The sequence below is a fragment of the Nothoprocta perdicaria genome, unplaced genomic scaffold (genome assembly GCF_003342845.1).
Source record: "Nothoprocta perdicaria isolate Ctin4 unplaced genomic scaffold, notPer1 scaffold_348, whole genome shotgun sequence".
NCBI lineage: Eukaryota > Metazoa > Chordata > Aves > Tinamiformes > Tinamidae > Nothoprocta > Nothoprocta perdicaria.
Genome location: NW_020455586.1, coordinates 535,684 through 549,664, shown reverse-complemented (window position 1 = coordinate 549,664; position 13,981 = coordinate 535,684). Strand labels below are relative to the sequence as shown.

The 13,981-nt window shown below is 33.5% G+C and overlaps 1 protein-coding gene across 1 annotated transcript in view; it reads right to left on the bottom strand.

The window, feature by feature from the left end:
* Positions 1-274: 274 nt before the first annotated feature.
* The window catches only part of LOC112951368 (fibroblast growth factor 14-like), a 36,579-nt gene continuing 22,872 nt past the window's right edge, over positions 275-13,981 (bottom strand). The window contains exons 2-3 of the mRNA XM_026044044.1: positions 9,522-9,632; positions 275-446 (exon numbers count right to left, since the gene is read on the bottom strand). Of these exons, the coding sequence (XP_025899829.1) occupies positions 316-446; positions 9,522-9,632 (242 nt within the window). The 3' untranslated portion in view covers positions 275-315. The remainder of the gene's footprint in view (positions 447-9,521; positions 9,633-13,981) is intronic.

Sequence of the window (13,981 nt, the reverse complement as noted above, 5' to 3'; positions counted from 1 at the left end):
ACTTAATTCTAGAGGACTTAAACAAAAATTATAAATTTTTTGTGGAGTATTGCACACTATTAGTTTATTCTACCAGAAAAAAATATTTTGAGAATTTTTTTTGAAGACTGCTAACGGAGAGGTTGTCATACATGCTACTTAGTAATATCTAATAAATCTCATTTATAGACATGGTTCATAAATGAGCACAGATGTACATGTGTTGTATCATATGCACATACATATTATATATCTATTATCTACACAAAACATATCATAGGATGTCTTACAAGCGAATAGGCATTCTAGTGTAGATTTCAACTCCAGCTGCATCTCTTATGCAGAACTCAGAACAGTACTTACTGATGTGTAGAGGAAACCTTCTCCATTTAGGGCTATATACAACCCAGTCTTTACACCTTGGATAGCAACAACTCGAAGTCCTACTGGTATAAGGTTGAATAATGCTGTGAAGAAAAAAAAAGGGTCCAGATATGAGCATATCATGGTTATTAAAATATCCTAATCAACAATATTAAGAGAAAAGGATGGCAGCTAATGCCTTCAGATTTTTTCTTTTTCTGATTTTAAAATTAGTTAATTCAGAAAGCCTTGCTACAAGTTAAGTTAGTACATTAAATATTATCATAGCATGGGGGTCTAGAAATAATTCCTGCAACATTTCATTATTGGGTACAACTAGCAACAACCACAAACCACAATACATTGAGCTGTAACAATTTATGTAGTACTATGTATACGTGAAGAGTCAGAGCCCAACATTTCCATCACTAGTATATATTGATCATAAAAACAACATTTGTGAGATACTCTAATCTCTTTCTCATTAAAGCATGTCATTTTTTTATTATTATTTTCTTAAACATTAGGGTATTATTAGACTAAGAAGTATTATCATTAAGATTGCTTTCAAGGAGTCTGTGATTTCAAAACTGAAAAAAGTATTTGTCTCTATTAATGAGATTTTTGCTTAAAACAGTAGTACACAAGTCTCAGGTAATTGCAGAATAGGTAACTGTTCAGAAAACTGCTAAAACAAATGCTTGGCTATAAATGTGCATAATCAGACTGAGCTGAATTCAGAACATGTTCTATGATTGATATTCTGATTTTTTTTTTTTTTTATGGAAAAAGAAATGCTAATAGCAGATACCCTAGTAATGATATCCACATTTTTAACAACAAGAAGATAGCTTTGATTACTGACTGAAAAGAGATGAGTGAAGAGGAAGCACCTTACCAACCTTGTATCAGAACAGCAAAATAAAAAGTGATACCTATAGAAATGTTGCGGCAAAGCAATTCCTCAATAATGGCAAAAGGAGCAAGTGGATTTAGAAGTCTGTTCCCTACAGTTGTGCCCTACAAGAACATGAAGTTATATTTTTGAGTGAAAGCTAGAGCTAGATGTACAGATAGAAGATGAGAAGATTCCTCAAAAAAAGCCTTTAGAAAAGCCCAATTTGCCCACTGCATTTATTGGAAATACTAGTGCTAAGAAAATGCATCAGAAACCAATTCTTCTAAAAATTATGCCAGCAAGCACATCTGTATTAAGTTTGCTGACTCATATTAAAAATCAGATGCAAACCACACATCAAATAGTCTCTGTAAAAGAGAAAGCTCTGGATGTGCTAGGGCTCATGCTAAGCAGCTTTTACACTGCAGATGATTCACAAGTCCTTGGATGAAAACCAGAAGCGCAACCTGTGGTTCAGCATAGGCATAAAAGATCATACTCCCATCAAGACAAGTCTTAGGAACACTGTAAAATCTAGTGAGTTGCTCAAAATCTAGAAAGAGCAGCACTAAGTGTGACCAGATAGCATTTTGGTGTATACTTTCTGTGATTAGATTGTCAGAAATAAATCCTAAGAAAAAAGTGAAATATATTTTCAGGGGAAAAGTAGGTACCCTCTTAAGGTGTAAAAACTCCCGGTTGATCAAAAATGCAGATAGTTAATGCTAAGGCTGAACAAATCTTCACATTTGAAAAAGTAATATATTTTGACTGCTAGAACCAAAGAAGACCAAAAAAAAACCCCTTTCCTTCAACAGAAGCATTATCTGGAATATTCTCATGCAGAAAATGAATAAGATAAGATTATAAGATCTCTTTAGGAAGTTATAAAGCCCGTGTAAAGCTAAGAGTCATAGCAAGGTACTTCCTACAGCTGTAGAAGGAAAAAATACCTTAAAATAGCTCTAGAAGAACAGAAGTAGTAGTTATGGATTTACATAAGAGAACAGAAGCAGTGATTTCAGACAAGAACTAGCACAAATACATAATATTTTTATTTGTGCAGTTTTCAAGTCTCAGCCATATTAGTACTTAATTGGCTGGTCATTGTGGAAAAAAAAAAAAAACCCTTACTAAAGTTATGAAAGAGATTTCCTCTATAATCTATACTAGAATCCAGGGAAATATTGAAGCTCTGGACAAGATATCTTTGCAATATATAACTTATAAAGTGCATGATTTGAGGGTTTTCAAATGTACAGCATAGTTTGGAAGTTTTAAAATAATAAGCATTACCCTCAACTGATATAAGGCTGAAGACAGTAAAACCACCTGGGTTGGTGAAAGGAAAGGGAGGGACAGTCTGCAACAGACAAATTATGTTTCATGTAGAGTTGGCCATCCARACTTATTATTAAGGTAAAAAGGACCAAGAAGAAATGGAAGAAAAATGAACAAGTAGGAAGTTAATTTTGCTTTCTCTTCAAGAAGACCAAAAGAGAAAAAAAATCCCAGGGGAAATCTGGATATGAAAACTGTACTAGTGGAATCACAGCAACTATGCCTTGCGCTACACTGAAATTTATTGGGGGAGACCAGAAAGGAAGACAAGCAATATTTTTATAAGAAAAAAGGTGAACACAAACATGAGTCATCCATAGAAAACTGCTAAATGAAAAACAACTGCAAAACATAACGATCCAGTCCAAACTTCTGGATAGTTGATTCCATTTAATATATTACCAATAAAAAAGCCAGCAACTACTGAAGGAGAACCACAGGCCTTTAATYTGACTTTGTTTTATGCAAACTATAAAATTACTCAACTGGATTACAGTTACTGGTGGGTGAATTTAGAAACCACCGTAGAGGAGATATTATGCATATTTTACTGCTATCAAGTTTTAAGCAGAGATTGTCACAGCTGCTGTAATTAGTCCAAGACCATAAAATTTTAGAGTATGAGCCCAAATGATGGAATTCTGCATATGCAGAATATTCAGCATCTACTGCAAAATTTTTTAGATTTCAGTGAAACTATGGATGCTAGACTACATACAATTATTGATTCATAAATGCTTGACAAAGTGTGTGTTCCATATGGAGATCAGCAGAACATGCACCAATAACACACAGCAGGAGATTTCCATGGCTCAGAAGTTGGCCAAAGGAAAATCAATTTCCYCAGAACATGGCTGTGCAGTACTCTCCACTGAGCAATATTTCTATTCCCAATTATAAATTTCAAACCTTTGTAAAATTCAGTTGTGCTATCCCTTGTTCTGATAAGAATCTGCCTAAAAGAAGCACAAAGTTTTCCTGGTCTTCTTGCTCTATGAGCCTTAAAAAGACAAAGATATGCCCTTATCTAAATGGGGAGGTAAAAAACCCATGCTCCTAGCTCTTGTCTATCTCTAAGATAATCGTCCAGAACCAAAAATAAGTGGGGAATGAGGTCCCAGAAAGTCTTTATTTACCTAAGTCCAGAATGTCTTTATTTACCCAAGTCCATTTCAGTAAATCTACACAGATGAGCTGACAGACATCACTCTTGAACAGTTAAGAAAAGAAAATCTAAGAAAATAAAATTCTGTCTCTGTTCAATTCTCCCATGCTTCAAACTTGGTAAATTTAAAGCTAAATAAGCGATGGGAACAATGGAGAAAACAAGTCGTCCAATCAGCAAAATTATCTGATTAAGACCCTGTCTCTGAATCCGCTTATGAGAACAGCTTACAACAACAACTTACATACAAAAAAAAAAAAAAAAAAAAAAAAAAAAAAAAAAACAGAAATCTCATTGTTTTTCTCTTAAGAATTATGGAGTAGATTGTAGGTATAAATCTGAGTTGGATTCTGAACCCTCCAAAGGTCTGTAGCAAAGCCAAAGTTTTACTTCACTTTTTGGAAAGATAAATCATGTACTTGAGCAAAACACATACATGCAAAATCCTGTGTTTCTGTTTCTTTCTCTCACTTTTTTTTTTAAATATAAATACTATCACAATATAGTAACTTGAAATCTGAAAAGCCTGAAAACAATTAATTTGATATCCCTGGAAAAGTCTCTTTAGTTATAACTGATTTGTAGCTACAAGAAAACAGCCATTACTGATCAGTGTTTTTCTCAGTGTAACTCGCTAGAGACCAACTACTTAAGGCTTATATATGTTCTCTCTATGCACTGCCCTAGCATCAGTCAACACAATATCATACAGTATTGTTAAAGGCAACTACTTGTTTAATTTATTTCCATCTACAGGCCTCAAACAAAAATGATGACCTGATCAAATTTTAGAGGAGCAATGATGGTAAAGAGCTTTATATTCAAAGATAAGGCCAGCCATTTCTTATGGATCAACCTCCTTCCCCCTGACTGATGTTGCACAGGACACAGGACATGTTCAGTAGGGCTGAACATGGACTCCATTGACTTTGTAACATTGACAAAGATAAGCCACTGTGAGAAATGGGCTTGTCTAATTCCCAAATGTGAGGTAAATAAGTGATTAAATGTCTGTATAATTCTTAGAATACACACTGTAGTTCAAAAAAAAAAAAGTGGTAAAATCAAATCATGTATATTTCAGATTTCATTTTAGTACTCCAAATTTAACACTGTCGCAGGTTGTTGCAAATGTTGTTTTTTAATCTTCATATGCCTTATTTCTGTGTAATTATCCTTTACCTTAAAAGGATGCTGTGAAGATTTATTTTTTTATTAATATCTTCAAACTGAAATATTGTAGTGTCAGGTACTTTAGAAAGACTTTTAACTTTTAGCATTTGAGTAAGTTCTAGATTCAATTTGAAAGATATAAATAAGCTCTTCCAGCATTTATGAAAWGATGAAAATAAAGGAATGTTAAATACTATTATGATTTCTTCAGCATAAATTCTTCTAGGTATCAAGTGCCATAAAGGAAGTTAAGAATGTTGCTGCATAATTAAACAGGAAATGTGCATAGCAAAACCAAATCAAAGTTTCCTGGATAAGGTTAATTTTGGCATTACCTGCTTAAAAAAAAATGGCTAGAAAATGAAAAACATTTTCTTTGACCATTTTAAATGCAACTGTAATGTTATATTTTATGAGGGACATAAATAACAACACTTCAGTATTAAAATCAAGTTTATCACTGAATAAGGAAAATACAATTTCTGTGGAAGGTCTGAGGTATATTTTTAAATGAATAATGATAAAAAAGTAGTAGGGCTAAGTAATTCTAGGTTTCGGTCTCCAAAACTAAAGAATTTGAAAAGCCTATATTCCAAACTAGATTACTTTTCCTACTAAAACCGCCTTTCATTCACCACATCAAAAGCTGAAGAGAGTCCAAAGTCCAATAAGGAGACATTTTGGGTGGGAGGAGGGCAGAAGGGCAGTACCACAAGCACAGCATGAAAATCCCTTCCATTTTTTTCATAGGTTCTGTGYAGAAGGTCATTTTTCCAAATTAATAATGTCTAGGCCTATGGAAAAAACAAATGCTAACAGCTATACTCTGAAGCAAGTTCTGTTTTCACCAAATAATGCTGAGAAATTCTGTGAAATCCAGGAAAATAGAAGCTAGAGAGGAATATCTATGCTAAGTAGGACCATAATAATGAAGCCCACAATTCTAGCCATGATTGCCCCTGACTACACTACAAGAAAATCACAAACAAGCAGCAAAAACTCTAAGGCATTATATGAAGTTGAGAGAGAAAAATGGCTAAAARTTAAAAAGTGATGTAAAAAACAACCCTCTTCTACATGTTACTGAAAGTCTAGCAAAAAAAAAAATCCAGACTGTGCACACAAGATAGTGCAAGCTAACATCTCAGCTCTGATTATGTGATTATGTGGAAACTCTGTACCATTAACCAACACCTGGATAAGTTCATACTCCATCACAAAATATTACTAACTTGTAAAAAATAAAAATGCTGGTAGCATGGCCGCTAACTTTGTATTTAAGCAGAAGAAAGTAGATTAAGGGATACAGTTACAAGCAATCATATACGATCTTTTTTTTTCCCCATATGCCTTTTTCATGTGAGGATTTGTGCACAATGATATATTTAAAATCTTTCTGCCTATATAAGCAGATCTTAGCCTTTACTCAAGTTTAAGGTAAACTGGGACAACTTACTGGGACAAATCGGGACAATTTACACATAACAGTTGACAAAAACGTACTATAAAATAATGCAGAATGTAATTTTGAGGACCTAGGGACTGTCAGTTCTATTGCATTGAAATCTCAATTTAAATAGAAGCAAAAAGACAACATTAAAGAGTCTACCAAGAAGCTTTAAAGACAAGCAAATAATAGATGTTAACAGAACTACTCAAACTGAACTGTCTCCAGTTTACTTGGACTTTGCACTACTCCTCTATAGTACCTCCTAAAAAAAAAAAAAAAAACAGTGGGCCATCCATATTTAGAGCTACATATAAAATCAGTACAAAAATGCTATCTGCAGTTCTTGATGAAATTTTATTTTAAACAGCCCTTGACACACATGGACATTATAAACTATAACAGCAGCAGAAAGTGATAGGTAGCGTCAAAGCTGCCTTATTGAAAACAAAAAATATCCCTCTCTTCCTCACTATGGAACTCACTCACTCAGGCTTCTCCAAGACACTTGGATGCTATGTTATGTGTGGAGGGCTCTTTCCCAGGCTCTAGGGACATCAGTAGTGCAGAGCCCATGTAGGAGACTGGCAGAGATGCATGTGCACGCTTTTCAACAGGCTCAATTTCCTGTGTTTTTATGAAACACAGTTCAAAACTCTTATAAAGAGCATGGAAGTAATCCTTGCTATCAAGGTAGGAGTGCTATCTCCCCTACTGACAGCTAATATATGTCCATCCCTTCCCACACTGTGTGCATTAAATAAACACTCTGCAAACTCAGTGGCCAGAAGATTTCTTCCTCCAAATATGAACCCAGCAGGAGGGCAAGGCTGAGACTGGRACTGCGCTTCTTCCTCTGTGGCTGCCAAAACTTATTTACCAGTAAGCCTCAGACATGAATTAACATGATAAGGAGCTCACAAAAGAAAAGCTCAAAGAACTAGAAATTCTATCCAAAGAGATTTTTAAAAGCAAAAGAGTAAAGTAAAACCAAAATATGGTTTAAAAAAAAAAAAAAAAAAAAGGAGGGGGGGGACAGAATAACCAAAAGTGTTAGGAAACATTTGGGAAAGTGGAAAGGTGAAAGAACTGGGCAGAAGGACTGACAGCAAAAAAGAAACAGACATGTATCATATACTCCTGAATATACCAAATATATAAATCTTAACATAACATTAACCTTTCTAATTCTTTATTGCAACTCTTGATATAGTGGTGATATTTACATGCTAGTAAAATGTAAGCTGGTGATAACATGCTTCCTGGCAAGCACATTGACTTTATACCATTACATGCTAGCCTTTCTCTATCAAGTAATACTAAAAACATGGAGTCATGAAGAAATAAACAGTCAAGCATACATTTTAAAGACAGAGAAAAAAAAAATCCCTTCAAAAAAAAAAAAAATAWAAAAGGTCATTTTAGTCTAAAAGCCATGAAGCCACGTACCCATATCAAAATAAAACATAGTATTAACAATGTACAACCAAAATGCAAGGTACTTTTATCTGGTATTCATGTGGCTTTTGATGATGTCTACATTTTAGAAGATTTAGAATAGTGAATATTCATTCTACATTTTGGAACAGCTGAGACGAATGAGAGGGGCAGACAGATGGAAACCCAGAAGAGCAAGGAAGGAGGAAAAGAAGAAAAAATAACCTAGTAAAAAGAAGATCACCAAAGTTGGTAACAATGAAAACAGGAAAATAAGGCATTCTTATGTAGTTTTGCAAAGATTCCAAATCTGTATTTAGAGTTACGAGATAAATATACAGAAATAAGCATTCCGATACTACTGCCAATACACACATCCTAACTGAAGCTGAAAATAAGAGAAAGACAGAATGAGAGAGTGGAGAAGAAGAAATATTCACACTCTCTAGCACAATTATTTCCCAGACCTCATATAGTCAAAGCTTCTATGAAAAGCAATAATGATGTGATTTGTACAAGGTCTTGGTATCTGTTTCAGTACAGCAATGTGCATACGCTAAGGAAAAAGAAAGATTTAAAAAAGAAAAAAACTAGGAACAGAACGGAAAAATAAAAAAGCACCTGCAAAAGCAGCAGAGCTAGAAATACGCATCTAAATAGATTAATTAATTAATTTTCTCAAATAAAAAGATAAAAGAGGATTCTGCTAYCTGTTGAAATACTTTAAAAATTATACCCATGCATTAATAGGGATAGGAACCTACTGAAATAAAAGCAGAAACGACAAATTCCTTAGTTTCTGTTGCCTAATTCCAATAATCTTGAAGAATTTAGAGGCTTATTTATATATGCATAGTAAGTAGATGAATGTTTCATACTCAATATGTTTAAAATAGTACTTAAGACCACATAGTAATATTTTGCATAAGTATCCCCAATTATAATTGAATTTAAAAGACAAATATTCTATCCTAAATGGAAAATTGAAAATCTACCATTTCTTAATTAMGAATAGGCTTTCTTAATCACCATTTGCAGCTTATGTTATCAAACATATACATGTTAACTAAATGAAAACATGTTCYATCACACAAAATGAAATACAGTAAAGCAGAAAACCACACTGACCCCTTAAGCGTTACACCATTTTTGTTTGGCATATTTTTCAGAACTGCCTAGAAAAGCAGTCCCTACACTTGCAGAAATCCTGTTAAAATAATTGGAACTTGCTGGTATATGGACTTTAGGATCAGTTTCTTCAGCCCCAATTCAGCAAGGCACTTAGGCATGTGCTTTTAGCAGGACTTAGTTAGGAATACCTTCCTTTTTTTTTTTTTTTCGCTTTGCTGAATCAGGATCTATGTTATCAGGTTTTCAAAGAATTTGGTTTTTTTCTTAATGTACTTATTTACAGATAAAAAAATTATTTTAGATAAAAAGTTTATGACAAGATTATCCAAAGTCTTAACATTTCTCTGAATGTCCCACCAGTGTGAGAGATCTTTCAGCACTTCTATCTTCATGTCCAGTAGCAAAACATTTAAATCAACATTCTACATGAGACATGCATGTGGTAATAAGATTTTAAAATGACAGAAACTTTTTCTTTTTTTTTTTTTTGACAAAATGCATTCCATTAAAATTGTGTCTGCATGTATATATGTGAATGAGTCAATCTCTGTTTGCCATTAATACATTCCCCTATAGCAGTCACTTACTAGAATTACTGCTGTCATCCTTGGTTCCATCGAGAGTTCCATCGGGGTGCATTTGCAAGTAGTAGCCTTGCCTGCAATATAACCTGGTCACTATACCCTTGAGCTGGGGATCTGAAAGACAAACATATTTTATCACTAGCCTCAAAACTTTTTCCAAGAGTTATTCCTCACARTAGCAGGAGGTGGGCTAAAACAGCATTGCTGTCTTAAAGTAGCATTAACAGGGTGAATCCTAATGGAAATGAAGGGGGAAAAAAATCTTCCTGCAAAATATTATTACTCCAGTTTTATGCCCTGTTTGCTGCCTAGAACAGCCTTCATTAAAATTAATATACGCAAAACCCAAAACAAAACARAAAACAARTACCATACATGGTTAAAAGATTTAAACTAGATTAGACCCTACAACAAATTTTAGACTGCATCAGCAAATACAGAGCCTTAAACAAACCAGAAAAACATGTAAAAAGCCTACTCGTATTTCAGTTACTTACTTAAGTTTTAATGATGCTTGCATGAATATGTCTCCTCCTTTTTTCTACCAAAAGTGGTAAGCTTATCTACTATAATACTTTGTAATAGTCCCATCTGGAGAGTTCCCAAAACACTTTACCAGTCAAGAGGCAGATATCACTCATGGACCTCTTCAATCCCACAGCGAACAACACTCACAATCAGGGCAAGACATAGCGCTTTTTAACCAGTRAAAATAACCAGAAAATACCTTAGTAAGCTAAAAGCAATCAGAAAATATAAGTCACTGAAAAGGTAACCAACTTTGTTTGATATTGTACACTTGGAAAAATTGCCAACAGTTGAGGAGAGCCTACAGAGCAWCAACTTCAAGATTTATCTCAAGGATGAGGCATAACTAAGCCTCATATTAACCAGCTGCAGAACAGGCTCAGTGCTAAGGGAAAGAACATCACATCCTAAAAAAATAAGTGTACTACTTGTGTAAAATAATGGTATTAATGCTGTTAGAAATCAACTATTGGGCCCAACTTTAGGTAAGCAGTGTGATAAACTATCAAATTGAAGGCATATGGCAGTAAATGAGTATCTTATGATATGCTTAGCTTCAGAATAATGAACTAATATTAAGAAATTGAGATAGATAATCAATAAAATTAACTTTTAAAACAGAAATTATTTGCATGGAAATACATCGCCAAAATACAAAACCCTTCCTTGAATTTGTGTATAATTGCTCTCACAATCAGTCATGCTGGGTTGCTTGTAAGTATCCTTAGGGAATGTGAAAATAATGACTTACAAATAAAGCTATCTCTAAACAGAATGTTTAAAAGTTTTCTGTAAGGACTTAGTTCTGTGAAATGGTTGGGAAATGATAAGTTTTTCTTGAATACTCATTATATTCCAAAAGAAATTGTCAGTTTGTTTTACCAAGTCATATTAAACCAATAAACCCATTTAAATTAAAAATGTAAGATSAGCAAATAAACTGTAAATATCATAGGAATTGTTGCAATAAATATTAACACTATAAAATTTTTGAGGCATGGAAATAATTAGTATAAATATTTGATGATATACATGTAAGCAAATTACATTTTTTTTTCTATTTTCTTTTTTTGCTATCTGCTGCAATTYTAGCCCTTCAGGAGTTTTTACATTAGCAAAAGATTCTCTATTTTTATATTATCTATTAAGAGAAACTCTCTTAAAATTTATAAATAGCATAAAATCTGAAAAGTGAGTTCCTCTTGCTTATATATATGCTTGCTTTACATATAAGTACATCTTAAAAGACTAAAGAAAGTAATTAAAGCAAATTTCATAAAACTATAGCTTTAAAAAGCATTTACAGTAAGAATATCAGCATTTTGAAAAACTCTTTCTACACCYAAACAGGTACAAAATCAGCTTTCATCTTCAAGGAAGTATCTCATAAGCAAGTCAACTACAGTTAGCTTACTATTACCAGCTACTCATTATTTGAAGGGRGTTATGAAAAATTTAGAAGTGCCTTTCACAGTTGTTCTTTACCATCCTTCTGATTTATCTATTTTAAAAATTAGCAAATAAAATCTACTTCTAACATTTTAACAAGAAATCATACAAACATTTGTCTTTGTTTTTGGCAGAAKTATTTAATTCTACATTACCTGATATCTATAATTATATTTGAATGAGAATAATTTGTTGGAGAGCTATGCATGAAGAAGTACAATTTCAGGTTACATAAGATGGGACAAGTTGTGAAAACATCATTTGTTTCGTTCAAATACAGTAAATTAAGAGCTATTTTACCATGATAGCAGGGGGCCTTAGTCATGTGTTTTAGTTCATTTGTAGAGAGTTTCAGCGGTTTCAAWTGTCAGAGAAGCGAACAAAATTGTCCCCAAGTATGTCCTTCTCTTGAAAGTTTCATTTAAAACTGGAACTTATCGATAATATCATAATACAAATCAATATTTCCATTGTGAAAAGTAGATCTCTATAGATTAATTTTTTTTTCCAATGAAATGCAGGAACTGTCATTTTCTGACTTTCTTTTTTTCTTGTGGATTATTAGAATCCCTTTTCCCCACCTTCTCATGAATGCCCTTTCTAATTTAAGACCCTACCAGCCCTTATGCAGATTAAAATTTTTATTCTTGGCAGGAAATATTTACTAATTCTAGATGGCTGTAGTTAATACATGCCATGGCACTTCAGATCTACAGATCAAAGTAGCAGATGAAYGGATTGCTTTAGCTAAATAGTGCTCAAAAAATGTGGAAAATTGATAATAAGATGTTTTTATCCTAGGCAAAAAACAACTCGAAGTCATTGATGGGATCGTAAAACAATTTGTTAACTCCAGCACATAGCAAACAGCAGCCAAAAGACTGCTCCATGCAGACTCAAAAGTAGACTATCTCATCAGATAAGAAATTTCTCTTTTATCCTTGGAGAAATATAAATGTTCTTTTCAGGTTCTTTCTGAGACACTTTGACAACAAGCAGTAAAGAGAAATCCTTTTTTATAATACTTTGGTTACTATACAGCAACTACAGTCTCTAGAAGAGTTTGTCGACCCACTGTCACTTCAGGATACTATAGAAACAGCCTCACCTTTAGAAGGTTTCCAAACAAGTTACTCAAATCCTGCTCAAGCACACACTTTACTTTTTTCTTGTCCTTTAGAAATAAGGAGCTAACAATAAAGCCTCAAAACAGCAACAAAAAAATTGATGCTGCCTGTTTGCAAGGAGTAGGAAATATGTGTTATGCTTGTAACTCTCCTCACAGYGATTCAAGATAAACCAATAACTACCCTTATCCTACACATCTCACCCATACTTTTTCCTTCCCACCATATCGAACACATATAAATGCATATAAATGAGAAAGGCAAGAGAATATAATCAAATAATAAAACAAATGAAACAGAATGAGAGTAGATAACCTTTAGCAAAAAAATCCCAGTTCTCACCATTTTAGTATAGATTTTATGATACTTGTTCTCTTGAAGTCCTATCCTCTATAGTCAGATGTCTRTTTATCTGAAAATACTACTTTCTATTTCCTTCTAAATATATAGACTTCAAGGAGAATTAAATTCTTCTACATAGGTCAAAATAAAAGATCTACATCTTTCAGTGATGTTAATGATCTTAATTTGGATCTTGATTTTGGACATACAGTTCATTATGACGATATAGCAATAACCTGATGTGGAAAAAAATACTGTTTTGCAATTACTGGAGATTGTCTCTAAATCTGAACGACATTTTACTGAATCAAAAAAATCAACACCTTCTCAAACCTGTCTCTTCCACAGCAAGCTGTGTGACAGCAGTCACTTGCAGCCTTTTTTATTGCTTTTTCTCTTGTCAGTGACAATGGCAGCATGTATGATTATAGTTAGCATCCACACTGTCAGGAGCTTTCCTTGTGTCCTCAACAAAAATAGAGTTTAATTAAGATGTCTTCGCTTCTCCATGTAACAGAGGCTACAAAAACTGTTCTGACATTAAGCCTTGACAGGCTGCATGTAGCTTTTGCTTCRGAAATCTTTGACACTTTATGTTTTAAATTCAAGGTATTTTTGGATTAGATAGAATAGAATGGCTTTACATCTCTTCTTCTTCGCCCAAAGGAAGATAATATTTAGAGGAACACTCTCTCATACAGAATAGCATCAAAGTTATTTTAACAACTGGAAGTTCTGGCTCTATCATCTATTATTTGTGTTTTACTATCACGTTTACCTCCTGTAGGTTCTACTTTTCAATATTTCAGTACTAAAAAATTTTCCCTGASGGTCCAGAATAAATCAGATACCTTTTTTCAGATTTCCAATACTCCACTGGTCACCATGGGCTTACTGTCAATTCTTGCTCTGTGATGATGATCAGTATTTGTAAGACTCTTCTCCTCCTTCTATTAAACTTTACTTGAAATACCAAAAAACCTCCTCATTAGTATTAGGATAAAAGCAAACCAACTC